Source organism: Camelus dromedarius, chromosome 15 (genome assembly GCF_036321535.1).
Source record: "Camelus dromedarius isolate mCamDro1 chromosome 15, mCamDro1.pat, whole genome shotgun sequence".
In the NCBI taxonomy this organism is placed as follows: Eukaryota; Metazoa; Chordata; class Mammalia; order Artiodactyla; family Camelidae; genus Camelus; species Camelus dromedarius.
The window spans coordinates 57967434-57995183 of NC_087450.1; the positions used below are offsets into that span (position 1 = coordinate 57967434).

The 27750-nt window shown below is 38.6% G+C and overlaps 1 protein-coding gene across 1 annotated transcript in view; it reads right to left on the minus strand.

Annotated features, from left to right (window-relative positions):
• TAF1B (TATA-box binding protein associated factor, RNA polymerase I subunit B) overlaps window positions 1–27743 on the minus strand; it is a 50816-nt gene extending 23073 nt beyond the window's left edge. The window contains exons 1-8 of the mRNA XM_031466548.2: window positions 27628–27743; window positions 26192–26290; window positions 22627–22714; window positions 20091–20188; window positions 18129–18224; window positions 15598–15751; window positions 11149–11305; window positions 5912–6011 (exon numbers count right to left, since the gene is read on the minus strand). Coding sequence (XP_031322408.2) covers window positions 5912–6011; window positions 11149–11305; window positions 15598–15751; window positions 18129–18224; window positions 20091–20188; window positions 22627–22714; window positions 26192–26290; window positions 27628–27645 — 810 coding nt within the window. The 5' untranslated portion in view covers window positions 27646–27743. The remainder of the gene's footprint in view (window positions 1–5911; window positions 6012–11148; window positions 11306–15597; window positions 15752–18128; window positions 18225–20090; window positions 20189–22626; window positions 22715–26191; window positions 26291–27627) is intronic.
• Window positions 27744–27750: the final 7 nt, after the last annotated feature.

The following is a 27750-nucleotide window of genomic DNA, read 5'->3' on the forward strand; positions in this document are numbered from 1 at the left end:
CAGAACTGGAACATTACCAACACTGTCTACTATGTTCTCCTTCGGCAGTCCTCCCTCTCTGCCTCCCCCTCCAGAGGTAACTAGTATCCTGCATTTTGCTCACCATGAAATTGTTTTTTAAAAAATAGTTTAATCATACACATAAATATATCTATAAAAATATATTCAGTTTAACTTCTTTTTTGAACTTTATAAAAATGGTACCATACTATACATAGCTTTCTGAATTTTGCCTTTTATACTCAGCAGAATGTTTCTAAGATTCATTCGTGTTGCTTGTGGCTGTCGGTGATTCATTTTCATAGCTGTCTAATATACTATGTCTGATTATGTCACATGTTATCCATTTTCCTATTGATACACATTTAGATTTGTTTTGTTTTTTCATCACTTAGCTGCCTTCTTTAGCCTTTAAATGCCAAACACAAAACTCCATCAACAGAGAACTAGTTAGCTAACCTAACTAAGTGGCATATCTATACTGTGAAGCTCCAAGAAAAGTAAAAACTTATAAGTAAAATGCAGTTATATAAGAGAATATCGCTATTCTTACAAATATACACTAAAATACTTAGGGGCCATGACAGATGTAACTTACCCTCAATGATTCAGAAATAGAATTGGATAGACAGACTGACAGATAGTCAGAGAGACTAGCACAAATGGTAAAACAATGGGATAAAATAATAACAATAGTTGAATCTGGGTAAAGGATATATTTTTATTTTTGTAACTTTTCTGTAAATCAAAAATTATTCCAAAACTACAAGTTCATTTTTTTTAAAAAAAGCTAAGATATAAGTGAAAAAGGCAATGTGCAATAGTTATTGTTACTAAAACATAATCTCATTTTTTTTTATGCTTATACTTTCTATCAAAATCTCTACAAGAAAACACTCTCCTATTTTACCTCTGTCCCCTCACTCAAGAATAACAAAAATAGTCAACAAAAGAGATTATTATTAGGGCAAGTATTTTGTATGAACAAAATCCTATAACCATGACCTTCCAATAACTGTAGAAAATTTTGAAGCAAAGATTAGATAATATTCATGAATATGATTTTTTTTTAATCCAAGAATGAATGAGCAGTAAGATACTTTTAGGCATTCAAGAAAGAATGGTTTAGGTAATACTCACCTAAAAAGCATCTAAACAATGATTCTACTTCTAAATGTCTAAAAATTAGTATTTGGAACACTTTTGTTTCTGCCCATGAAGGATTAACTACTGCAGGAATTGACTTCCTACTACAAACATAGAACAGGAAAAAAATGCATGAAACAACAGTTTCAGGCACTGGACAAAAGGAAGCACAGGACTATACCCCCTGAGAAGAGAAACTTAAGTGGCCACAGATTACTCCTGGAGGCAGTCTCCAAACTGTGTATAGGGAACAGGGAGTGAAACAGAGCCCAGTGGTCTTGCTGAGTTAAGGAGAGGCTGCAGTTCCTAGAAACTGAGGTGTCTGTAATTTGAAGGCGAAGTACCAGTGAGGATAAAGCTGCAGAGAGAGAATTCCGGAGATCTGCAAAGAAAAAACCTAACGCCAAGGGAGAAAAAATCACTGGATTTTCCCAACGAATCCAAACAATTCTGAGGGACATGCCTTAGTAGTGCAGCTAAATTAGTCCCAGATATAAAGGCTCTGGAACAGCCATAAAAAAAAAATCTTAAAAATAAGCTTTAAAAGATCAAACTGACATCCAAGTTATCCAGTCATACACCAGAATAAAAATCCAGTATTCAACAATATAAAATTCTACATTCAATAAAAATCACCAGGCGTGCAAAGAAGCAGGAAAACATGACACATAATTAGCAGATAAACCAATCATCTGAAACAGACCAGAAATAACAGAGTAGACAAGAACCTTCAAACACCTATTATACACATTGTCAATAAACTTGAGGATGTAAAAGAAAACATGAGGGAAATTAAAAAAAAAGACTAACATGAAACTTCTAGAAATGAAAAATACACAATCTGAAATGAAAAACATACCAGGTGGGTTTAACAGCAGTATTAGACACTCAAGAAGTAAAGCTCAGTGAATCTGAAGTTATCGCCATAGAAACTATCCAAAACAAAACACACTGAGGGAAAAAACGAGAGAGAACAGAAGCCTTTGTGAGCTGTGGTCTAACATGTAACTGGTATCCCAGAAAAAAATCAAGGTGAAGAGAAAAAAATTTTTTGAAGAAATGAAGAATAAAAAGTTTCCAAATTTGATGAAAACCATACACCCACAGATCTAAGGTCAATGAACCCCAAGGCAGAAGGAACCATACCAAGGCACATCACAATCCAACTGATGAAAAACAAGTGATAAAGCAAAAATCTTAAAAAGCAACTAGAAGGGAAAATAAAAGCAACTAGAAGAAGAAAAAGAAAAATTACATAGAGAATAACAAAGAAAAGAATGACAGCAGACTGGCTTCTCATCAGAAATCAGGCAAGGCCTACATTTGACAAGCCCATAGCAAACATCATACTCAATGGTGAAAAGTTAAAAGCTTTTCCTCTAACAATAAGACAAGGATATTATTCCATGTGGTACTGGAAGTCCTAATCAGAAGAGTTAGGCAGGAAAAGAAAGAAAAGGTATCCACACCAAAAAGAAAGAAGTAAAACTATCTCTATTTGCAGGTGACATGGTATTACATGTAGGAAATCCTAAAGACTCCACCCAGAAAAAACTGTTAGTATAAACAAATTCAGTAAATTGCAGGATACAAAATCAATATATGAAAATCAGCTTCGGGGAGTAGGGTACAGCTCATTGGTAGAGGGCATGCTTACCATGCACAAGGTCCTGGGTTCAATCCCCAGTATCTCCACTAAAAATAATAAATAAATAAACCTAATCCCCTCCCCCCAACAAAAGAAAATCAGTTGCATTTCTACACACTAACAATGAACTATCAGAAAGAGAATTTTTTTAAAAATCCCATTTACAATTGCATCAAAAAGGGTAAACTATCTAGGAATAAATTTAACCAAGAAGGTTAAAGATCTGCACACTGAAAAATGTAAAACAGTGATGAAAGAAATTGAAGAAGACATAAATATATGGAAATACATTCTGTACTCATGGATTGTAAGAATTGATACTATTAAAATGTCCACATTACCCAAAGTAATTACAGAGTCTTCATTATTCCTTAAAAAGATAAATGACTTTTTAAAGCAAAAATAATCCCAATGCATTGTGGAATATCTAACAGGTAAAAATAAAATGTTTAACACTAAGGGATGGGACAAGGGAACTGGAAGTAGGTATATTGTTGTAAGGGTCTTACACTGTACATGTACTGGTATAATACTATTTGAGGTAGACTGTGATACATTAAAGATGAATATTATAAACTCCAGAGCAATCTCTCAAAAACTAGAGGTACAGTTAATAAATCAATAGTGGAGATAAAATGGAATTATAAAAAAAAAAAATCTTAATTCAAAAAAGGTAGAAAAAGAAAAAAAAAAGAAGTCAAAATCAGATGGGATAAATAATAGCAAGATGGTAAATTTAAACCTAACATTATTATAGTTACATTAAATATAAATGGTCTAAAGAGTCTAAAATGCAGAGATTATCAGACTAGCTTTAAAAAAATCAAGATTTAACACTACCAACCAGAAATACACTTTAAATATTAAGAAACAGATAAATTAAAAATAAAAGACTGAAAAAAGATGCAGTGTACAAACATTAATTTAAAAAAGAATTAGAGTGGCTATATTAATATTAGACAAGGTAGACATTGGAACAAGAAATATTATCAGGGGGAAAAAAGGACATTACATAGTGATAAAGGAGTCAATTCATAAAGAAGACAAATATCCTAAGAATTACGTACCTAGTAGTAGTGCTACAAAATACCTGAAGCAAAGACTGATAGAATGTGAAAGAAAAGTTGCTTGCTATCATAGTTGGAGATTTCAATATTCTTCTCTCAGTAATTGATAGGATGAGTAAAAATTAGTATTTGAATGGTTTCAGAGCAAAAATAAACCAAGCAAGTAAACATATCTCATTTCCCCTCTTAATTTATAAAACTTAGGTCTCAAATTATAAAAACTTAGGAGGGGCAGTTTAGATTTGATACAATATTGAGAATGTAATTTTTCAGGCTGAAATCTTGAAACATCACCAGAAATAAATGTGGCTATAATACTTGCAGGCACTTCTTACCACACTGCTCATAGAAGGGCAATGCAAATATTAACTAAAGGCTTAAACTAGGCTTCTGAGAAGTGTAAGCCACATTGGCTATTACAATAACACTCTCTTGATTCTGTACATTATATGTCATTCTTGCAGTCATTTAAACATGTGGCAATAATTGGATCTATTACTATCTGAAAAAACACAGAATAAATTTTTTTAAATAATTATTTTTATTGAGTGAAGTTTGAGTATCTGTCTGAGTATACATAAAGTGAAGCCAAATTTCTTAATTCAAAAGGAAATTACTGGTCAGATACCAATCCCAAGCATATAAACCCAGCTCAGGAAGCAACATCCCTTGTAAGAAGCTGAATTTATGGTAATCAAAATTATAAAATATTATAATGAAAATAATAAAATACTATAATGAAAAGTAAGTCATATCCACGGACTTTCTAGAACTTACTTTGAGAAAACTTAAAAATGGGCACATTTAAGGTTGTCAGGTTTTATCTTCTTTTTGAACAGACTTTTAAAACACAAACTTTATTTTCCAAAAATGATGCATTTTTTCCTCCAGGCAGCTTGATTATCCTCTTAATTTCCACTTTAGAGGAAAAGTTTTCCACCCTGGGGCCTGGAAGGGAGCCTTTTACCATTTCAGTGTCTGTGATATGTCTGCATTTTGAACGTATCTCAAATAATCCTCATGAAAACCCTAATGAAGTAGAGGTTTATTATTTCCAAGTCACATTTCTTCTTAGGCCTGTTTCTTTTTTGGAAAAATAAGAAAAGTGGACTAAGTGATCTCTAAATTTTCCTTCAGTTTTGATATTCTGTGACTCTATATAAAATTCTGGTGTTTATTCTTGAGAAGTTTACAGTTTGGTTAGGGAGTTAAAGTAATAATCTTAGGTATCAACAAAAAGTACAAATAACCTCAACCAAGCAAAAATTTCAATACAATTTGAGTGATGAATGGCTCTGAGAAATCAGGTTAAAACCCAGTCAGTTAGGATATAAGACACAGAATACACTGGAGGTTAAGTGAGAGGAAAGAGAGAACGGAAGAAAGAAAGGGAGGGGCAGGGAGAGGGTGGAAAGAAGGGAGGGAGAGAGAGGAAAGACAGAGATAAGCCAAGACTAAGCTGATAACTAATGCAAAAATGTAGCTCAGTTCCATCTTTGGTCCCTGCAAGAAAACTGAACAAATATAAAGATACACACTTAGAATTATTGAACTAAATATCTTTTCTTTTCAGCAGAACATTTAAACAAGGCTCATTTAGCAGCTAAATTTAAAATTATTAGTTAATGAATTATACATATTTTTAAATCAATTATTAAAAAAAAAAAAACTCCTATGTGACAGTTTCAAGACAGCATCAGTATTGTCCCAGGTACGCCTAGGAAATTCAGACTTGTCTCATTGAGCATGGGATGCCATTAAAAAAGATAAAAAAACAATCTCAACAACATACCTACTTGCAATGCACACACCTCACCCTATAGCTGTATTTTGAGAATAACTTAAAGGATTAGGGGAAGCTACATAAGGAAAATAAGAAATAATAATTCTACTCTTCATTAAATTATGACTAATGTTCCACATTTGAACGGAACAAAAACTAGATGAAATTTTTAAAAACTCCAAGTAATAAGTCAGGAAAGGAATATAAATCGTCATATTACTCCTGTGTCTTGTAAGTGACTACAAAGTAAAAAAGAAAATAGCTTACCTCTATAGCGAAGATTCCTTTGTCACGCCCATATAATTTCATCTCTTCTGGAAATTGTTGAAAAGCATGTATGTAAGGAATATACTCCTCTTCAACAAATCTGTATTTTTGAAAAGAAAGTTTTTTCAGTAAGAGATACGTATTGATTTAGCAAAGTAGAAAAAAGAGGTAAACATGTTGTATTTCAAAGATAAGGTAAGAATGAGTTGAGTATATTGTATAGCCTAAATATTTTTAAGGATAATTAACCTGAAAATATCAATTATTTCCTGCATCCATGTGTGAAGAAAACATTTGGTTGATTATCTAATGATCTCTTAAGTCTCTGCCTAGGTGAACTATTTCTAAAAGGTGTGTTTATCTTAGATTTGCCACCAGGCTCAAAGATGTGGTTCCTTCCTTCCATCCCAGTTTCCTCACGTGATTAGCTCCTACTCATCTTTTAAATCACTTCTTCAGGGAGACCTTCCTAGATCCCTGTCTTCCTTGTTAGAGTATCTCCCTTGTCCATCATTCTGTCCCCAGTACCTACGACAACGCATGGCAGGTGCTTGTCACTGGAAGAACAATTAAGGAAAGGAACATCTGTTTACCACTCCATCTCAATGTCCAGTACACGGTAGCTGGTCAAATATTTTGAGTAAATTATTGAGTTTGAAGAAAATAGCACATATATATAAATAACCACATATACACAGTTATTTAAAATTCATTCATTCATTCAACAGAAAGTTATTGAGTCCTATATACCTAGCGCTATTCTAGGCTGGGGGGTACAGCAGTGAACAAGACAGGAAAATATTCTTCTTCCCATGGAGGTAAGAGAAAGATTCCAAACAAAACAAGTGAAATCTATAGTAATGTTAGGTAGGAAAAATGTTAGGTAAGGAAAAAAACAGAGAACAGAGAATGAGGAATGGGGGTATCGCAATCTGTGCTATATATATATAATTGTGCTAATATATGTATATTAGATTTTTAAAACAAGAAAATTGTTAAGGAAAATAAGATAAAATAGGAATAAGTACACAAAATATTTTGCCTTGAAATCTCTGCTGTTATGAGAGCTGGCCTGACATCTGGCTTTCAGTTTTCTAGCACTTAAAGAATAGCATTGATTCAATTCAGTTTCAAATTATAAATGTGATTTTTTTTTTTTTTTACTTTTTAGTCTACTCAATGTTGAGAATTAAGGTAAATATTTTATGTAAAAATGGTGTTTTGTGAAGCTTGATAACACAGGGTTCTTTACAACAGCTCTAAGAGGAAAGCCTCCCCCAGCTAGGTTTTCATTATCTAAAAAAATTTCATATGAAAGTAATTGGACATAGTAATCAGTATTCCTATTATTTTGCAAGTACATTTTTGGTTTAATATTATTTTATATGCAGGATGTATTGCATGCTTATCATTTTTATAACTACCTATCGTTTCCACGTTTATGTATTAATAATTTAGTCATTATTCCCATGTGATGATTCAGCACTGGGAGGTGTTAGGAGTTCAGAGATGACTAAGAAAGGCATGAAGAGCTCCCATCATGACCCTAGCAGGTCAAACAGCCGTGGAAGTCTCAGCACTGGCAGTGCCACAGTGCCCCCGTGGAGGGCTACACGCAGGGCTGCAGGAGCGGAGGTAGGAACAAGAAACTTGCCCAGGGAAAACAGGATGTCCGCACAGAACAGGTCTTGGGCATCTGGGGTTTTAACAATTTTCATTGTTTATACTTTCACCATTGCTCTTAATCTCTTCCCAAAGTATTTTTTTTTCTTTTTGAATTTGCATTTCCTTTTAGAAAAATACATACTTTTCCAAAAGATAGCCAATGAATGAAAATTCTAAACAACCTATTTTCCTGATTATCAGATGGGTCTCTGGATCAATCCAGAAGTTGACAGAGGACTTGGGATAGACTAAAAGCATTCCATATGCCCCTCATAACCAGCAGACCACTACTCCAGCTACATCCCCAGGAAACACTGTCTCTACTTGTAATTTTATTGTATTTTTCAAAAGTTGCAATCTGTGACAGGCTGAAAGTTAACAAATTGGTTCTTCATCACAGGTAACTTAAGAAGCACTCATTGCATTACAATTAAGTCGTGTCTACCTGCAAAACATATCCTGAGCCCCTTCGCATCATTCTACTTCTGTCACCACCACCCTCATCCAAGCCACTATCTCTGGCCTTAAGTATAGGAGAGACCACCTGGCCCCCTGCTCCCACCCTTGTCTGCCTAGAACCCACTGTCCTCACAGTTGCCTGAACGATCTTGAAAACATAGATCAGATCACGTCTCTCCTGCTAAAATCTTCTGGGCTTACTATCACTTACAGCCAAACTCCCTATAGGTAAGGGGGTTTGTTTAGGAGTGATGAATATGTCCTGGCAAGAGAGGTGATGGCTGTACAGTCTTGTGAATATACTGAAAAGCACTGAATCGCACAATTAAAAAGGGTGAATTGTATATGAATTATACCTCAGTTTTCTAAAAAAAATCCAAACTCCCCCTTGGCTTACAAAGACCTATTTCTGGCTCTTCCTTATTATCTCCCTGCCCTCATCTTCTGACTTCTCCTTCAAATTCTTACTCCCATCGCAGTGGCCTCCTCTGCTCCTTGATCATACAGAGCTGGCTCTTGCTTCAGGGCCTGGCACCCCCTCTACCTGGAATGCTAGTACTTCTGATATTCAACTGCTGGCTCTATTTTCATTCAAAGTGCAGCTTAAATTCCACCTTCTCAGTGAGGCCTTCCCTGATAACCAATCTAAAGTAGCCATCGAGTCATTCTCTATCACATCATCCTATTCCAATCTTCTGAACAGCACTTCACTGTCTGATCATTTCTTACTTATTTATGTATTTGCTCATCTGTTTCCTCCTCTAGCCTTAAACTTCATTAGAGCAGGGACTTGATTTATATGATTCACAACTGTGTCTCATTGTGTTCTAGACTCCAGAACAATACCTAAACAGAGTAGATATTCAGTGAATATTTGTGGAATGAATACATGATGGCTATTTTTATCTATTATTGTTGTTATCGCCAGGTAGGCAAGGCCCTTTAAAGGCTATTTTAAGGTTCAGGAATGTATCCTAAGGCCCACAGATGCTGCTAGAGGATTTAAACAGGGTAGTGACATGCGGGATCAGTAACCTTATGATTCAGGTTAGATGGGTCCAAGAATTTGCATTTCTAACAAATTCCCAAGTGATGCTGATACTATTGGTCAGGGGACCACGCTTTGAGAACCTGTGACTCTTTTAGAGTGCTTTTTCAAGAAAAGCAGAGAAAGAGGATCAGTGGTGAAGTCTTCTCTCCTATTGCTCCAAGTCCCAAATTTGTCAACAGAGCAAAATAAAAGCCCTCCAGCTAACTAGATCTAATCTCCTTGAGGGTACTTAAGAATTCCCCTTGGAGGGGGAAGGGAGGAAAGAGGGAGGAAAGGAAGAACAGAGACAGAGGGGCAGGGGAGAAGTAGAAAGAGTGGGGAGAGACAGAGAGACAGACAAATGTGTAGGATATTATCCCCATCCTTCCAACCACAGACCATACTCTCCCTGAGAAGAATTTAGGGCAAATACTATTTTCTCCATCTTGTTAGATTTCTAGGAGAGTTTTATTACTCCCTCATTGATTGCCCTGGGTAGGACACCTAGCCCCTTTATCCAGCTCCAGTGACATGATTAGACTGCTATTTCTGTAAGATTATTTCCCTCTGGTTATCAGGAGGAAAATGGATAGGAGTGGCACAAGGCTCACTTGGGAGGTTGCTAAGTAATTCAGGTGAAGATAGAATCCAGGTGAAGATAGACACAAGAGGAATGGGGAAAAATGGTTTTGAGAGTTATTTTGGGAGGATAATTGAGAGGATATAATGACTAACTATACGTAGAGAGAGGAAGGAGGCAGGGGTGAGTCCTAGTACGGGATGCAACAGGGCGCAGGGTATTTACAAAGAGAGGAAACATGGAGGAGGGGCTAGATGGAGGATGTAGACGATGGAGTGGTAGTGTCCAGCAGGCAGCTGTGTATGTGAATACACGGGGCTGGCCCTCAGCAGACAAGTCTGGGCTAGAAATATAGATTCAGGAGTCATCACCATATAGGTGGTAATTAAAGCCTTGGGAGAGGATGACATCACCCAGGGAGGGCATCCAGAACAAGAGGAGGTTTTTAACTTAACAGTAAAATTTACTGAATCATGGACCATCTGCATGTAGAGTTAACCACATCTTGTTGTTCGGTTGATGTGGCCAAATTCAAAGGCACTATCCTCATTTACCGAGGTGTTTTATTCAATCAAGAGGCCTAGTGTCAGTGATGATGAAGATGATGAAAAAGACAAGCACAATCATTACTAGCACTGAGTTCTTATTATGTATGTGCTTTCCGTGTGGTACTAATTATTGAAAGTAGTTTCAACCCTCTGAGGTAGATATTATCCTTAGCCTCATTTTACTAATGAGGAAACAGAGACAGAGAGGAATTAAATAACTTACACTAGAGGTCCTATAACACATAATGGCAGAGCCAGGATTGGAACCCAGGAGTCTGGTTCTAAATTTGTGCTCTTAAAAAATCACTTCACACAGTGATTAAATCCAAATGTTGCTATTTAGAACACACAGTATGACAAGGGAAAAATGAATACATTAATGACTTTGGCATATCTTCTATTTAATGAGAAATTCTTATATTCAACACCATCATTCATTCATTAACTATAAAACCCTGTAGATTATCTTGAAAACTGTAAATGCTATCTACATAATAGGTTCTTCTAATAGTTTTGTTTTCAATTTTACCTTATAAACATACTCTATATTTTAGCTCTTTAACAACACCAATGCATGCTTGTGTGTAACTATTAATTACCATTTGCCAACATAAAGGTCATCTGTTCATCTTCTCACTTAAAAATGAAAAATACTTCACACTACTCAGGTACTTAAATGTCACTTTTCATCTTCAAAGCATTTTGCTCACACTAGACAATTAATTTTATAAGACCCCATGTAAGATAAAGAGTATTATTTCCACTATGTAAATAAGGATACCAAGGAGATGAATTATTAGACCAGGGAATATTAAATTTCAGAGTCAGAACTCAACCACCCAATCTTTCCCTTCCTTAATTTAAGGCTCCTTGTAAAATTCAAAATACCCAAAGGCTGTCCCCTAGTTCACACAGATAAGCAGCAGAAGCATCATCATACGAGAGGCCCACTTACCTCAAAAGATCTGAGAGAGTAACTGTCTCTCTCTGCCAAAGTAAGGACAGATAGCAGAAAGCAAGCGTCCTTGGCATAGACATCTTCACAATCCCTTTCTCCTTTCGTAGAGAATATTCAACACCATCAAGAGATCCAGAACAGATAGATGCCATTTCTTAAGGGACAAATGGAGATTTTTTTAAGTGCAAACAACTATTTTGGTTAACAAAAGAAAAAAAACAGCAAAATCCAAAGAGGTATTTTTAAATATCTTAAATTACTGATATAATCTTTACAAAGAGCAATTTGGCAATAAAGAGCAATGATGATTTAGAAGAAAACTGGCCAAAAAGCTCACTGCTGGTTCTTTGTGGCAGTGGGATGAGCTGAGACTCCAAGGAGGGATTTGTCGTTTGAATTTTTTCATAGTGAACACGAACAATTTTTGAAATAAATAAAAGGATAAACGATTACAAAGCAAAGCAAAAATGTGTAATTCCTTTGAGTCACACCTCAACTCACACCTTCTCTGAGATGTTCTCCAAACTCTGGCTAAGGCGGCCTGTCCCACTCCCATCCTCCAGGCATCCTCCCCCGCCCCCCCGGGCATGATTTCATCTTCAACTCATTCATTCCACAAATACTTATCCATCTCATTCTTTGTGCCACTCTTCTAGGTCTGGGGAAATGACAGTGTACAATATCTCATCTCTCTTAAAACTTGTGTACTAGTAATGGGAGACAGCCAGTAAGTAAACCTATATACATACACATATATACGTATACATACAATTAACAGATATTTGTAAGTGCAACACAGAGAAACAGCAACACAGGGGCATACAAAATTATGGGACGGGAAGAGACGTGCTATTTAACATGGGTGGTCAGAGAAGCCTCTTTGGGAAGGTGACATCTGAGCAGAGACCTGAATGAATTCAAAGAGTAAGTCTCGAGGACCAGGGGAAGAACACCAAGTGCATCAGCAGAGTCAACCTGAAGGAACACCAAGGAAGCCAGTGTGGCGAGAGCATCACAGATGGAGGGAAGGTGGTAGGAGATGACGGGTGAGAATAAGAAACCGTATTATTAAAGGGCTTTGTCGGTCATGGTTTGTACTTTGGATTTTATTCTAAGTATGATAAGAACATCTGGAGAGTTTTGAACAGAGGAGCAACATGATCTCATTTATATTTTTTAAAAGGCTACTCTGGCTGCAATGAAGAACGGCGTTCTGGGAGGGCACACAGGAGACCACTATTCCACAATGAAGGGCACTTGTACTGGAGTGGCAGCACTGCAGATGGTGACAAGTGGTTGGATTCTGGACATATTTTGAAGGCAGAGTCAAAAGAATTTGCTGCTAGATTGGATGTCAAGTATGAGAAAAAGAAAAGACAAGTAGGATTCTAAGGTTTTGGGCTTGAGCAACAAGGAGAATGGAGATGTCATTTCTTGAGACAAGGAAGACGGCGAAAGAGCAGGTTTGACAAGAGAGATCAAGATATCAGAGTTGCACATGTTAAATGCAAGATTTTATTAAACATACAAATGGAAATGTTGAGTAGGCAGCTGGATATAAAAATCCTATAGTTCAGAGGGGAGCTGGGCAAGAGAGAGGAGTTTTAGAGTCGTCAGGATAGAGCTGGTGCTTAAAGCCAGGAGTGCGGGTAGACAGAAGAGCAGGACTAGGAATGGCCCTGAGACTGCAAGCTTTCTTGGGCAACAACTCTCCAAATTATCCCTCAAAATCCCCTTTCCAAGCCCTGTAAATCCTTTCTAGCATTCATCAGTAACTGAACTTTTCTTTTTTATGTGTGCATTTAATGTCCAGCTCCTCCTACTGCAATCTAAGCACCCTGAAGACAGAGAGTCTTGCTCACCACTGCGTCCTGGGTACTCAGAACAGCCTCCAGCACAGAGGAGGAGTCCAATAAATACTTGGTGACAAGTGGTCTAACTGTTCTACTTCTAAGATTTCATCCTGGTGAAATGATTTTTAAAACATGCAAAGATTTAGGGTCAGGGTATGCTGTAGCAACACTGTGATATGAAAAAAGCTGAAAACAACCTAAGTGACTGAAAAGGAAATTTAATTAAGTAACTCTGTGCAATGAAACAGTGCATAACAATTTACACAATGAGATCAGTAGCTCTCAAAGTACAGTCCCTGCACCAGGTGTATTAGCGTCACCTAAGAACTTATGAGAAATGCAAACTCCTGCGCCTAGCAGTCCGTGGTCTAACAAGCCCTCCAGGCGACTCTGACGGATGCTGAAGTCTGAAGACTGCTGTTTTAAAAGGCTATGCAAACCCACAGATTTCAATAAAATATTATTTTAAAAATTCTATATGTATTATATAAATAACAAGACGTAGGGACTTGCAGTTAAGATGGCAGACTGAAAACATGCATGAGCCTCTGTTCTGTCCCACTACAATCACAAAGAAATTTCTTAAAGATGTAAATGCAAGAACAAACAATATGGAAAAGGAGACAACCGCAATAAAATTCTAAAAGCTGGAAAGCAAATGGACAGGTGATTATTATTGCCTTAGCAGTGCTAAGAAAGCTGGGTTCAAAGCCAGCAACAGGGAAAGCCAGAAATCAACCTAACTCTCCCCTGGGGACCTCTAAGGAAGGCTCAGGAATTGGTTAAACCAGGTACCCCTGGAAATTGAGTGAAGGAGGACTAACACCAGGAGGACTGCTTCAAAGTCTGGTTAAGAAGTTAGGTGCCCAGACTCCTCCTCAAACTCCACGCAAAGACGGCTTCTCCCCAGTCTTGGTACAAAATTGGAAATTTCTCCTCTAGAGACGGTAAAACAAAAGGTTCTCTGGAATAGGACATGTCAGTCACATACACAGTTGATGGTAGGGGCATCTTACTGAAAATAAGAGGATTAAGTTAAAGTTACATATTGAATATTGAGCCATTTCCCTACTCCCCTGAGGCCTTCTTCCCACCCAGGTCCCAGAAGGGCCAGGATTATACTCTCCAAATAAAAGACACAGAGATTTTTCTGGAAAACCTCATCAGCTCAGGGAGAAAAGATTTAAAGATGCTGGAGGTTCACTAAGAAAAACCAGCTAGATCACCCTCTAGTAGAGCAGAGCTGAGAAGATTCACCATGGGTACAAAGCTTTCCATCAAACTTTTCAATCTCCATTCTTAAATAGGACTAGCCTTCTTAGGCTCATTAAACACCTGAAGAAATCTCTAATATAAAAAGCAGAGGCTAAAACAAATTTTCAAATCAGCAGGAAAGAACATATCCTCAGCGAAATAAAATAAAGATGCTCCAGCACAATGAAGGAGTAAACCAAGAAAGAAGATGGAGTGAGATCAAGGATGTAAGAAATCTAACAAAAGAGAGGTGACAGATTCCTCAGGATGGTGGTAAAGAGATCCCCAAAACAGCTGGGACACAGGTGTAGAGATACACCACTCTACACCAGAGCAGGTCAGAAGCTCCAGAAAGTCTTCCAGAAGATGAAACTGACAGAATATCTACGGAATTGGGAGACTTTTAGAACTGAGAGGAAGTGTGGAGATACATTAGTAATAAATCATAGATTAATAATAAATAGAAAACCAAACAAATAACAAGACAACTCTCTGTGTCACTGTGCAGTCCAACAAGAAATGCAAATATGCTCATAAAACGAATTTTTAATCTTTGGAGGGCAAGGCGCTTGCAAAGAAGCAGTCCATACCAGAAATGTTTTGTTGAAAATTTCATATAACCAGACTTGACATAGATTTCAACAATCCCAAACACCAGAGGGTTTGGAAGCTATCTCCCAAAGAACTCTAACAGCACACATCAGATTCTAGCAATCTATAATAAAAGTTTGGTCTGCTCTTTCAGCTCTGTTTACCACCATGTTTTGTTTTTTTAAAGGAGTATGGAAACAACTAAAATCATGAATAAATGCTTTGAGGAGAAGGTCTATATCTGTAACCTTTAAACTATTCCTTATCTATTTTAAATCATGGAATTAAATCGGAAAGTAAGACACACATACATACATACACACATAATACGGTAAGCTTTTATCAGCTTGCATTAGTTTTTGCTGAGAAACTGGGCGTATTATCTTTGACTCTTGCCTGTCTTACCACAGGGCTAAGTTCTATCATTTCTCAGCTGCAACTTTTCTCTGAAAACTCTGAGCATATTACACCTGCCCTTACTGAGCTAATCTCCTTCTCTCTGAATCTCCTTACTGTACATCTCCCTTGAAAAACCACACCCAAAAAGTCGTATGGAGACAATGTACCTTTTAAAAAATTGCACTAGGATTTCATTTAGTTTACCTTTCTCCTTGCCATATGATTCAACAAGTTGTTTTTCCCTGCTAGGCCAAGTTCCCTTTCTTGGAATATGAAGAGAGTGGACTACATAATTTGTAAGAGGCATTACCAGCTTTAAAATTCTAGGTAGTCTGATTCTCATTTTTACCTGATTGTGGTGCTTTGATGATGGAGAAAGGCTTTCGAGCATGGCCATCAGGCTGAGACTCTGCTCCACTTTCAACAAAAGAAGGACAGCTAAAGTCACTCAGCAGCTCAGGGGCGCTATCGCAGTCTGAATGACTTGGATTATCTTCTAATACCTAATTTGTAAAATAATATAAATTATTATTGCATGGGAAATGACAACACAATTAATTTCCACAAACTTGAACAATTCCTGAGCATCACAAACACAAGGAAAGAAATCACTCCAGACACCTGTGTCTGCCCCGTCCCTGAGACCAAAAGACCTTGACTTCTGCCAGGGCTCCCCAGCAGCTCCTGGCAATGCTCCGCGGAGAGGGGCTCCATGCAAGTGGGAGCGAGGAGGCAGCAGCCATACCAGGCCTCCTTCTCCCTGTAACTAACAGCGCTCTTGCAGCTCTGGTATCTACACTAATAAAAACATCAAGTGTCAATAATGACCCAGGCACACTGAGGCTGGACAGGGACTATCTCTCACCATTGTTTAATTTTTCACACACATGTCGCTGAAATGGTGGTCAGAGTGGCCCTAAGGAAGGTCAGCTGGCTGGCTACCTAAAGGCCTCATTAACTGGCCACATTACCACCTTGGGGAACTACCACAATCAAAAAACCACACTCTCAGCCATGCAGGCCAAGAAACTTGATCTTATTATGAGGACATAAAGCTCGTAATAAAGAAACTCAGAGAATGAAGCAAAAAAATCAGGGACAGGATAATGCTTATGTCTTCTGTTAAGCACTTTCCCTCTCGACAGGCAAGCCCACAAGAGACCAGGCAACCATAAAGCTGGCTGATAAGCAGAGACTCATTGAGAAAACTGAAGCAATCCTAAGAAACTTCCACAGGCTCCCGCAGGCAACCATCCATCAGCAACTCTGCCTCACGCTCTGCCCTCGGTCGGATTCTTCCAGTGCACTGGCCAAGCTCCCGTCTAAAGCCAGTTCCTCCCTTGGTGCACTCAATCCCACCCATCTCCACTCAAAGATCATCACTCACTTCTACTCCTCCATCAAGAATGTCTCTCCTGTATCACTCCTAGCAGTACACCATCATGAATTCCACTTAAAAAAAACAAAACTCTCCTCGACTCCAGCTACAATGCAATTTCTTTGTACTTCTTTGCAGCAAAAGCCTTGAGAGACTTGTCCAGACTTGCTCCCCACTGCTCCACTGGTCACTTTTTGGCTCTTCCTTCCTGACCCAGAGGCAGCGTTTCTCACAGATGATCACTGCTCTCTTCTTGAGATACTTTGTTCCTTAGTTTCCATAATGCCCCCTCTCACTCTCTTGGCTTTCCTCCTACCTCATCAGTTGTTCCTCAGACTTCTCAGCTGGTTCCTCTTTTATCCCAGACAACTCAATCCTAGAGTGGCCCCAAGCTCAATTCTCAGTCCTCTTCTCTGGCTTCACTCCTCAGGGATGTCTTGTGGTTTAAATACCATCTACTACTCTACTGTTTTCACCTCCACAACGCACACCCCGTCTCCATATTTTGACATCCTTGAAATCAGGATGTATCTCACAATCAATGGCACATCACAATCTAATTTGCAACATGATTTTCTTTCTTTCTTGAGGGTACCTAACGGTGCATCGCACAAACAATGGCATTTTAGATTTGATGATTATACTGTAAGCTGACAGCTTCCACATTTATATCTCCAGCCCAGACTGCTCCTCTCAACTGAAGACTTGTATATCTAAGTACTTGACAGTTCTTCTTGGATGTCCAATAGCTGTCTCAAACTTACATCCAAAATTGAACTATTAATAGTCCTGCTCCACCTGTTATTTCTAAACTTTTTCTTCTTAGGACCTATCCCTTTCACTGCTGGGTCACTAAACTCTGCATGTGGAACCTATGAGACTCCCACCAAACAAGGAAAACACTGAGCCAAGTTTCCAAGCTCTTAACAAACGTGTGTCAAATAGATTCAGAATCTCTTCTCAGCCCTGGAGAGTAAGTATCACATACCAAACACATCAAACACACTTATCAAGCCTGCACTTCTCAGCAGTAGAACCCTCCCCTACCCCAAATAAATTGACCCGTGGCATATTTATAAAGCAGTTAGAAGCAAACTGATGGATGGGGTGTGGCGATGAAGCACCTACATTTAGTTTTCACCACCTAATGGCTTCTGAGAAGAGTTGGTAACTGAGCTGAATCTTGAAGTGCCAGGTAAAGCAACAGGTGTTCCAAGCAAAAAGAATAACATGCAAAAAAGTTTTTAACAGTACCGTGATAGAAATTCCTTAAGCTCCTATTTAGAAACTTAACCACACATTTCTTTATGTTTCAACTGGTCAAATAAGAAGTCAAAATTAATTTCAGCATCTAGGTCAGTGACCCCATCCTTCTGGAGTATAAGGGAAACTTCTTCACTGAAAAGCCTCTGACAAGCACCATAAACCCAGGAAAGGTTCAACCTCATCTTAATCTCTACCTCTTCCTAGAAATGTCTTCTGGTTCCACTTCCCAGACTTACCGCAGTTTTCCTTCCAGTGGTATAAACTGGGTTTTTACAATACGCTTGCTTGCTCTTCTGAAGGTAGCGCTTCCAAAAATTATGTAAAACTTCATTCTAAGGTGGAAGGGAAACGAGTGGTGATTCAGGTTATGATGACAAATATACTGGCACATCTATACCACGGAAGCTCTAATCTCTCATACTTTACATATTGCCTTCCATCTAAATGTGTTCCTACCTTTCTTATCTAATTGTCCTTAAAAAGAATTATCATTTCAATAGCAGGTATATGGAAAACACTGAATAAACTCTTCTAAATCTTACATCTTAAGGAAGGAAGGACTAGTTGCTTAAAGTCACCTAGTAGAATCCCTTCCTTTTACAAGTAGATTAAGATTCAGAGAAAGCAAGCAACTTACATGTGACTACAGAGCTACCACTGGGTCTGGTGACCTACTGACCCTCCCACCCCAACCCAAGTGAAAGTAAAACAAACAAAACAAATGAAACAACTTGTGCATTTGTTCATCACCCACTAGGGACAAGGCATCCATGAGCTTTAACACAGCACTGCAGGAGAGCTATTAACCCTCCTCTTACCACTGAAGACACTGAGTAACTCTGCCACAGTGACCCAGCCAATAAGCAGAAAAGCCATGGACAGGATTTGGAGTCAGTTCTGATTCTGGAGCCTGCGTTCTAATCCTAATGTCATTCCTGTGCCATGAGACCGGTCAGGTCTAACTGGTTATGCTCATTGGCTGATTTCAGAGAAACTGTTTTCAGGATTAACCCAGATGAAGCAGGTAGAAAGCTATACAGGAGTAATCCCCACTGAAGCTGTTCGGTGTAACTACCTGAAGCTATGTGCACCTATACACAGGGTGACTACTCAGAAGAAACCAGATTCACAAGTCCCCAGCCTGCCAGGAACCTGATCTAATGCAGTGACCATCGTGGGTGAGGCTCAGTGTCCGCTTAGCCCACACACTGGTCTAGGGGCCACTGCTCTGACCTGCTGCAGACACTGGTCTGAACAGCAGAGGCTTCTGTACGAATCTTTTCTTTGTGACCTCGGTACACATTGACCTTCCTCCCTCCTGTCTGCCCTTGTTGTTATTTCTGCACCTATTTTTATAAAACTTCATGTTTACTCATTCCATATATGCATAAAATCCTCTCTCCAGCTAAGTTGAATTGCTAAGCACTTTGTTTCCAATGATGGGCATAAAGCAACTGTATAATAACTACTTGTCTAGTAACCAATTTTTTAAAGAATTCCAGAAATGGCTTCAACTAGCTGAGGGAACATGAAATCCAAATAACAGGCGGGATCCCATGGTCACCTGAGAGACGGCCAAGTCAGTGTGGCTCCTGGGCCAGGAGCATCAGGACCCCTGGGAACCTGCTAGAGATGCAGATGCTCAGGCCCTATTCCAGACCCACTTCGTCAGAAACGGGGATGGGGTCGAGCAAGCTGTGGTTTTAACAAGCCCTCCCCGTGATTCTTACACACATTCAAGTTTAAAAACCACTGGTTTAATGTCTCACTCCCCGAAGTGCATTCTCTAGAACTCAGGTCCTCATGGATGCTACAGACACATACACACACAAAGGGTGTTCTTCTCCAACACTGTATATCACGTCCCCTTAAAAGTTAAAGAAGAACATTAACCCATAAAAGGCACCAAGGAGTGGGCAAAGTTATTTGTTTTATTTTAACCCAATGTTTCCTAAGTATCTGAAGACCAAAACCTTTATTATCCATCTTTTGGATGTATTGCTTATTTACATCCTGTAGAACACACTTCGGGAATTGCTGGCCTAGTAAAAGGATTAAAGCAAGTCATTTGGAAAATGATTCTTCCAGTAGGTCTTGTTATTACTGACAGCCCTACTATTCTCCTCAGTCTTACTCTAAACCTACTGTTCCTCAAACAACAAAATGTGAAGCTGACACCCAGGTACAAATGGACTTACCTTTAACTCTGGGCCTACTCCAAGGGTCTGTAAGGCGTCTGCTTGTTGACAAAGTATGTGCTGGAAACCTTCACACACATACCAATCCCAGCCTTTCTCTAAGTGACAAATGACATGTTTCAGATGTTAGCATTCCTAACTTACTAACTATAATGCTGCTACATGGTTCCAATTGTGTTTTACACACTACAACTGAAATTTTTTCCTACCCAAGTAGAGTTTCCATTCTTACATTCTCTTGCTTCCAGTCTGGGGAATCTATACCCAAATGCTAAAGCTAAACATGACTTTAATAACTGATCAGATTTTAAATAGCGTAAATAACCTATAATTTTTCTGAAATATTAATGTATGAGGCAGAAAAATGAATAATCATCATGTTAAAAAAATGAACTAAGTTTTATAAACGTATACTGAACTGAACAAAGCCCAGCAGAACCCTAAATGAAAGGCTACTCAACACGCAGCCACTGGGTCCACCGCTCCTCTGTTCCAAATCACAAGACAGGGAACAACGAGTATGTGGAGAGTGAATGAACACAAGCCAAGATGGGAAGCTCCATGACTGCAGGAAAGGGCAGTAAGAAAAGAAAGAAAGAGAGAAAGAAGGGAAGGAAGGAAGGAAGGAAGGAAGGAAGGAAGGAAGGAAGGAAGGACGGAAGGAAGGAAGGAAGGAAGGAAGGAAGGAAGGAAGGAAGAAAGAAAGAAAGAAAGAAAGAAAGAAAGAAAGAAAGAAAGATAGAAGGAAAGAAGGAAAGAAGGAAAGGAAGAAGGGAGGAAAGAAGGAAAGAAAGAAAGGAAGAAGGGAGGAAAGAAAGAAAGAAAGAAAGGGAGGGAGGAAGGGAGGGAGGAAGGAAGGAAGAAAGAAAGAAAACTGTACAGCAGCACTCTCCTTTTCTCAAGATGGTTCCAGGCTACAGGGTGAAGCTGAAAGCTGGAAAACTAAGATTTACTGAGCTCTGCCTGGTTACTAGGTGTCTGCTGGGTATTTTTAGCAGGTTATTTTCTTCAATCCTCAGAACAACCCTAAGAGATTGGGAAGAGATCTGCCACTATAAAAGATAGAACTACATGTTTAAATAAAACTAGCAGTTAAAGAAAATGTTAAAATCTGTTAAGACCCTTATGTTTTACTCCTCCCTGATGGACAAATACTGTCACTCTTTGAAAGGTATGTTATCAGCACTTTTTGCACACAGCTTCTGAAGTCTGTTACTATGACTTCAAGATGCCCTCTCCCCAGCAGAAGGTCTCAGGGACTCCTGTTCCCCTCCCTCACCTCAGTGTCACAAGGTCTCCCCACCCTGATGACTAACTCCATTTCTGTAAAGGGTCTCAGGTTGTATATGAGTAAAACAGAAAGCCTGTAATTCTGACGCATTCCAAAGGTGAGGGGGTTTAAACTCTTCAAGCTGTATCCGTGTCTGCTCACTTCTTCCCACACACTATTCTGACAAACTGACAAAGTCATATTTTAAATTCTGAGTTTGGGTTCCGACTCTATATAACAAACAGTATTACACTCTCACTTTACAGATGAAGACACTAAGGGCAAAGAGGTTGAATGTTAAGACCTGACATCTAATTTGAAGGACCTACAGTTCCTTCGGCAACTCAAGTTTAAATGATACACGTTAATTATTTAGATAGGTCAAGTCCAAATTAACCAGGTCTTACACTAACAAAATGTAATTAATCAGGTTTTAGCCCAATAAAAACAGTCATTACTAAAGGTTAAACAGAAACGCGAGTTAGCCTTTAAGCATTTTCTCTGTTATTCTAAGAATGCCAATGTACTTCATATAGAAATTTCATCAACATTTCATACACAGTTCCTGTGGGTATCCTTAGAGTTGCCTCATGTAGAAGAGCCCATATTATCATTAGCCTAGTTTCAAGCTTGGGAATCTGGCCCGAGGCAACCAGTCACAGAAGTAAAAGCATCAGCTAAACTTTACCTCAGATTCTTCTCAATAATGGTTAATTATATGTACTCATTGGATTAATGAAATAGATTACCTTTCAAAGCACACCCATGCTGAGGTTACTTTAAAGGAAAACAATTTCCCCTATTTTAAAAGGGTGTGTTCAGAATTCAGTGTGAGAAATGGATTTCTGAAAGTTGAATATCATGTTTAACTCACCTCGCCTGACAACTTTATAGTTGAATCATTTCAGAAAATAAGCATTTTTTTAAAAGCACAGAAAATCATATAATGACAGATACAGAACAGAAAAACATATGCCAACAGATAAAAAGGAAATATGCTCCCTTTGCTATTGCCTTTTGCATAATAGTTGCTCCACTGGAAAATCAAGTCATTAACAACAAGCAGAATAAAAAATGGACATGCTTTAAGACATCTGCTTCCAATTTTACCATCAATAACTACCCACTTTAATTCTACTTTGGATTACCTGCTTGAAATTCTGACAACTTCTCTAGAATCTATTTAAAATTCTATTGCACATCCCCGAATCAGGAAAGTGAAAACATAACTGAAAAATGCTAAGTACATATGAAGAAAGTGCTTACCAAGTTTTTGTTTTCTTTTAAGCCCCCGGTTGATGGCTTGTATTTTAGTATTAGGAATAGCCTCAGTGTTTACAACTTCTTTAGATCTCTGAAGGAAACAGAAACAGACCATTGAAAGATAGTTTTACATCTCCCTAAATACATTTCAAAGCATGCTCTGGGAATTATAATGGTCTAAACTGTGAATAGCAGGACCAATAATGGTAATGTTTGGGGAAAATTATATCAACTGTAACATTCTGGTTAACCTTATGTTGCTTTCTGAGTTAAGACTTCTCAGTACCTAACCTGTGCCTGTGTCATAGTAAGCACTAAATAAATGTTTGTCAAATGAATAAACTGTTATTTTAAATTAATTTTTAATTGTTTCAAACCACAAACCTAAAGTCAAATTTATTCAATTTTTTTCTCCATCCAAAACATACTTTGAAATTAATATAATTTCCATTCTTACTGTAGTCAGTAATGCCTAAGCTACACACACATCAGTTTCATCCTACTTTTCTATGTGTTTGAATAATACTCTAAAATAGCTTCATTTATGAAATTATAAAAGTACGACTTTTTATTCTTAGTCAAACCTATAGGATTTGAGATTGATTAAACGGTGAGTACAATTCATCCCAAAGTCTTCAATTCTAAGTGCTCTCAAAGGCTGGTACCAAAGATTCTAGTTCTCTCACAAGCAAAATATAAAAGCATTAAATGATGGAGAAAAGATGAAGATTTTTAACCAACAAGGAACATTTATATGTTAGTCTAAATTTAGAGATTTGGAATGAAATTTATCTTCAACTTTCATTAAGAATAAAAGAAATGTCTCTAACAACAGGATTTTTGGAATGTATTCGCTCTAGTCTCTGAAACCACATTCAAAGCAGTTCTGGTGGACTGGCTTGGCCATACTGAGAACATAAGACATGCCAGAATACACACAAAAGCAGTTACCCCGCAAAGACAGGTAAAACCTATAAAGAATAGGCAGGAAAAGAAAGGCTTAAAATCTGGATTAGATAAAATGTGAAACAACTAAAAGCTAGAGAAAGCTAAATATCCAAACTGGAGCTATAATTCATTAAATTACTGAAGGTTACATCGTGGAATATTTATACAGTCAATTAACAGGTCCACAAATGTTTAGAATAACACAGGGAAATTATTTATTAAGACAGAAGATTCAGCAGTACTCTCTCACGTCCCCTTTACCTTCTCATACACAGAAAAAAAGAAAAAAAAAGGATTAAATGGAAGCTATTGAGATGTGTATTGAGATCACTGGTGATTTTAGCTTTCATCTTCATAATTTCCTAATTTTCTACAATAAATTTGCTCTTACGATTATAAAAATCTATTAAACTCATATAATTCTAGACTACTCCTTTATTAAATACCTATGGAATGCTTGCAAGAATGTCTATAATATAAATTGGACAGATTTAAGGCCTGAAAAACTTTTTCCTGTATAAAATCTACCAAGGTAACATTCTAATTCCTTTATCAGTTCAGGAGGTCTTTTCCAGATTGTGGAGAGGATCTAGAACATGAGAATTATATACAGAGTAAGTGCAAGGGCAGTGAAAGGAGCAGAAAATTAGGGAAAGTTGTATCATGACTTCTACTCTTTGAAGGTGTAACTGCCCCCCGCTGGCTGGACTTCAGCACCACCACACCAGGCCACCACACCAGGCCACCACATGCCAGGCAGCACCAATCATGCCGTATTCTCTATGAAGAAATGCCTGCCTGCCACAGAGCCAGGAGAACCACTGAGGTTGTGCAACACACAGCTTTGCCTATCACAGGGGAGGCACTGGGATAGCTTCTTGGCCTAAATAAAGATGTTGCCCACCCTCAAGAGTGCTACATTTTTTTTTTTTAATTGAAGTGCAGTCAGTTATAATGTGTCAATTTCTGGTGTACAGCACAATGTCCCAGTCATGCATATACATACATATATTCGTTTCATAAGGAATGCTACATTCTTGACAAGTTATTCCGTATGGGCTGATATCTTTCAAATGTGGAAATAGTTGTATTAGGATCTTTCAGGTTAAAGAATGACTGCAGCAGATTCTATCTGACAGAAATGAACAGAAACACTATCAAAGACAGAAATAAAAGAAGTGATTAGTTTCTAAGTGAAGTTAGAAGTTAATGTAGTTTAATTTCTACAGAAATAGTGTGCTGACTTCATCTGCTAATGCTGAAGAGTCAATTTAGACACAATCTTCCTTCACTGTGTTTAAACTGCACTGCTGGTACAAAAGCAAAAACTGCTGATGTCTCAACATGCATCAAAGCAGAAAGGATCAAAATGCACATATTTAAAGTGTACAATGTGATGTGTGTGTATGTGTATACGTGTATCCACAAAACCATCAGCACAGTCAAGGTAATGAACATATCCACTACCCCAACAATTTCATCGAGTGAGTACACATTAGTATTCAGTGAGACTGAACGGGAAGTAGACAAGAACTTCCACTGCAGACTGAAGAGCAATGAAAAGCTCTTGTGTGATCGAGTTGCAAGCTAAATTAACTACTTTTCTTAAGAAAAAAAAAATTTCTTTTTACTTTTTCATATATTTTCTCCAGGTTTTCAGTTCTTTACGGTAGATTCCTGTTACTCCATCCTGACCAGAAGTTCACACAGTTACTTTTATTTGTTCCAAATTCACCTGTCTTAGGCCTTTATGGCAAAGGTAATATAGTTGTTCCTTCCTGGCTCTGTAGACTTTGAGCAAACGCTTTTCTAGAGAGAAGAGTCCTGGCATGTTAGGCTTGTCCAGTAGCAGGTTGTCCACACCCTTGCTTATTTTGATGATACTGCCCTGAAGGTGTGGTAACCAGAACAGGACCGAGCACTCCCAGTGTGACGGCAGCCTCATTTACCAAGGATCCACAGGACAGTATGCCAATCTCTATCCTAAGAGGCAGGTGTGGTGGAGGAAGATGAACATGAGTCAGAAGACTGAGGTTCACGTCCTGGCTCAGTACTTTCTATGTGTGTGACTTCGGCAAACTCACTCAACTGACCAGCCCTAGCTGCCCCCTCTAACAGACAGGCTTAATAGCAGAGTTCACAGGTTGTTATAAGGAGGAAATGAATTAATGGATAAGAAAACACTGTAATGTACAAAGACATAATGATAAGGAAGCATATTTCGAATATCCCCAATAGTCCTCAATCGTTCTAACATTCCATCCTCCAAACCTCTAAACTACCTACCACAACACATTAAAAACTCTCAACTAAGTACTAATAAAAAGAAATCTACAATCTTCTAAGGGCAATTTTGATTATTTCCCCTTAGACTATACTGTCTGAATCAGGAAAACATTTTTATACATGGCCCATCATAACTTCAAAAGTTTTTCCTAAATCTATTTTACAAATTCCTTAACACTTGTGTAAGCATTTGAGGACCGTTTACATTCTTGGAATTTGCGCATTGCCTGAGTGTTAAGAATAGATCAATTATTTTGAGAACTGTGTCACATATTGGGCTGAAACTGCAATTTTTAAAGCACAAGCAAATTCACAGATGAGATCTGTTACTTACTTCTGTAACATTGTGGCAAGAAGTGCAATAATATTTGCCTTCATCAGTAAGACCCCAAGAGACAGCAGCACACTGAGTACAACGTTCTTTGAACTCTTTCTGTAAGAGAAGAGGAAAACCATATTTAATACATTGTACTGAAATAAACCGTGAAATTCTATTTAGAGGGTTCCCTGCAATTTTACCCTACAATAAAGAATCATCGGAAACAGAAAACACATCAGAAAAATTATCTGTAAACAAGGGGAACAGCAGTTCGGTCCAAGCAGTTTGAAACTGAATTAAACTAATACATGTTTCTAAAATATATGGTGTGTGAGGGGAAAACAAGAAGAAAAGGTGGTAAGGATAAAACGGGGGAAAAAGATAAGTAAATAAAACTTGAAAATGCTGTAAGGAAAAATGGTGACAAGATTTAACTACAGAGAAGACTTAAAACACAGAAATAGTATCATTTGGAACTTTCACCAGTACACTAAAAACACATACTTACCATAAAGGAACCAGAGTTTTATTAGGGTTATTTCAAGTTTTGAGTTGTTCATTCAGCAATATAAGGAGAACCAACCATATATGAACTAAGCACTTATCTAGCTGCTGGGGATTCAGGAGTGAACAGACATGATCCCTACTCGTTGCTATACAGGCTAACGGTGCGTTCTAATTGTTCATTTCATTAATGTAGCATTTATAGACGTTAACCATTCATCATTCAATAAACAGTTATTGAGCATCTACAGTGCGTAAGGCTTTCTATCACCATAATGCTTCTGTACATACATAGACTGGCATAAATTACCGATTCCCAACTCTTTGGTGTTTGAAAATCTTATTATCGTTGATCTAATTACCAAACATTCCTTTAATACCATCAAAGACTGGCATTTTATGCAGTGTGTCAAAATGCAAGACAAATTTATTTCCACAAGCTGGTCAAGTTTTCATGACCCCATGTTGATAACTATCATAACCCTGGAGTATTATAATCCGAATCTGGAATCCCTGCACCGTGGCGTGGCGTGGATTCCCAGAGAGATTCGGGGGTGACTACCGGGCATTCTGGTTCCAAACCCGGTCTCCCTCGCCCAGCCTCCAGCATCAAAGGGAACCTGTGGGTGGTCCCGTCGAGAGAGAATGAGCCATATGGGTGGCTACCCCACAAAACCCACAGCTTCATCCTCCTCCTGAAACACACCCGTATCGACGAACACCCCACCCTCCCTTCACCCACAGCCTCACGTAGCCAGACACTCCAACCTCTTTCCCCAAAACGCGCGCACCCGGGACCCGCCAGCCCCATCCCCTTCCCCACGGCCAGCCTTCCGCCCAGCCCCCTCCAGCCAGTGGCCGCCCCACGGCCAGCCGGCGTCCTCCGGCCCCTTCTCCTCAGCCTCGCCGCCCTCCCGCCCCGCCACCCGGCCGCGCGGCCCTCTCACCGCCTCCTCCAGGTCCATAACGGCGCCTCTGCCGCCGCCGCGGCCCGTTACCCGGGCAGCGAGCGCAGCTTCCGGGAGCGGCGGGAAGGGCCCTCCGGGCGGAAACCAAGACCCTGACTTTGG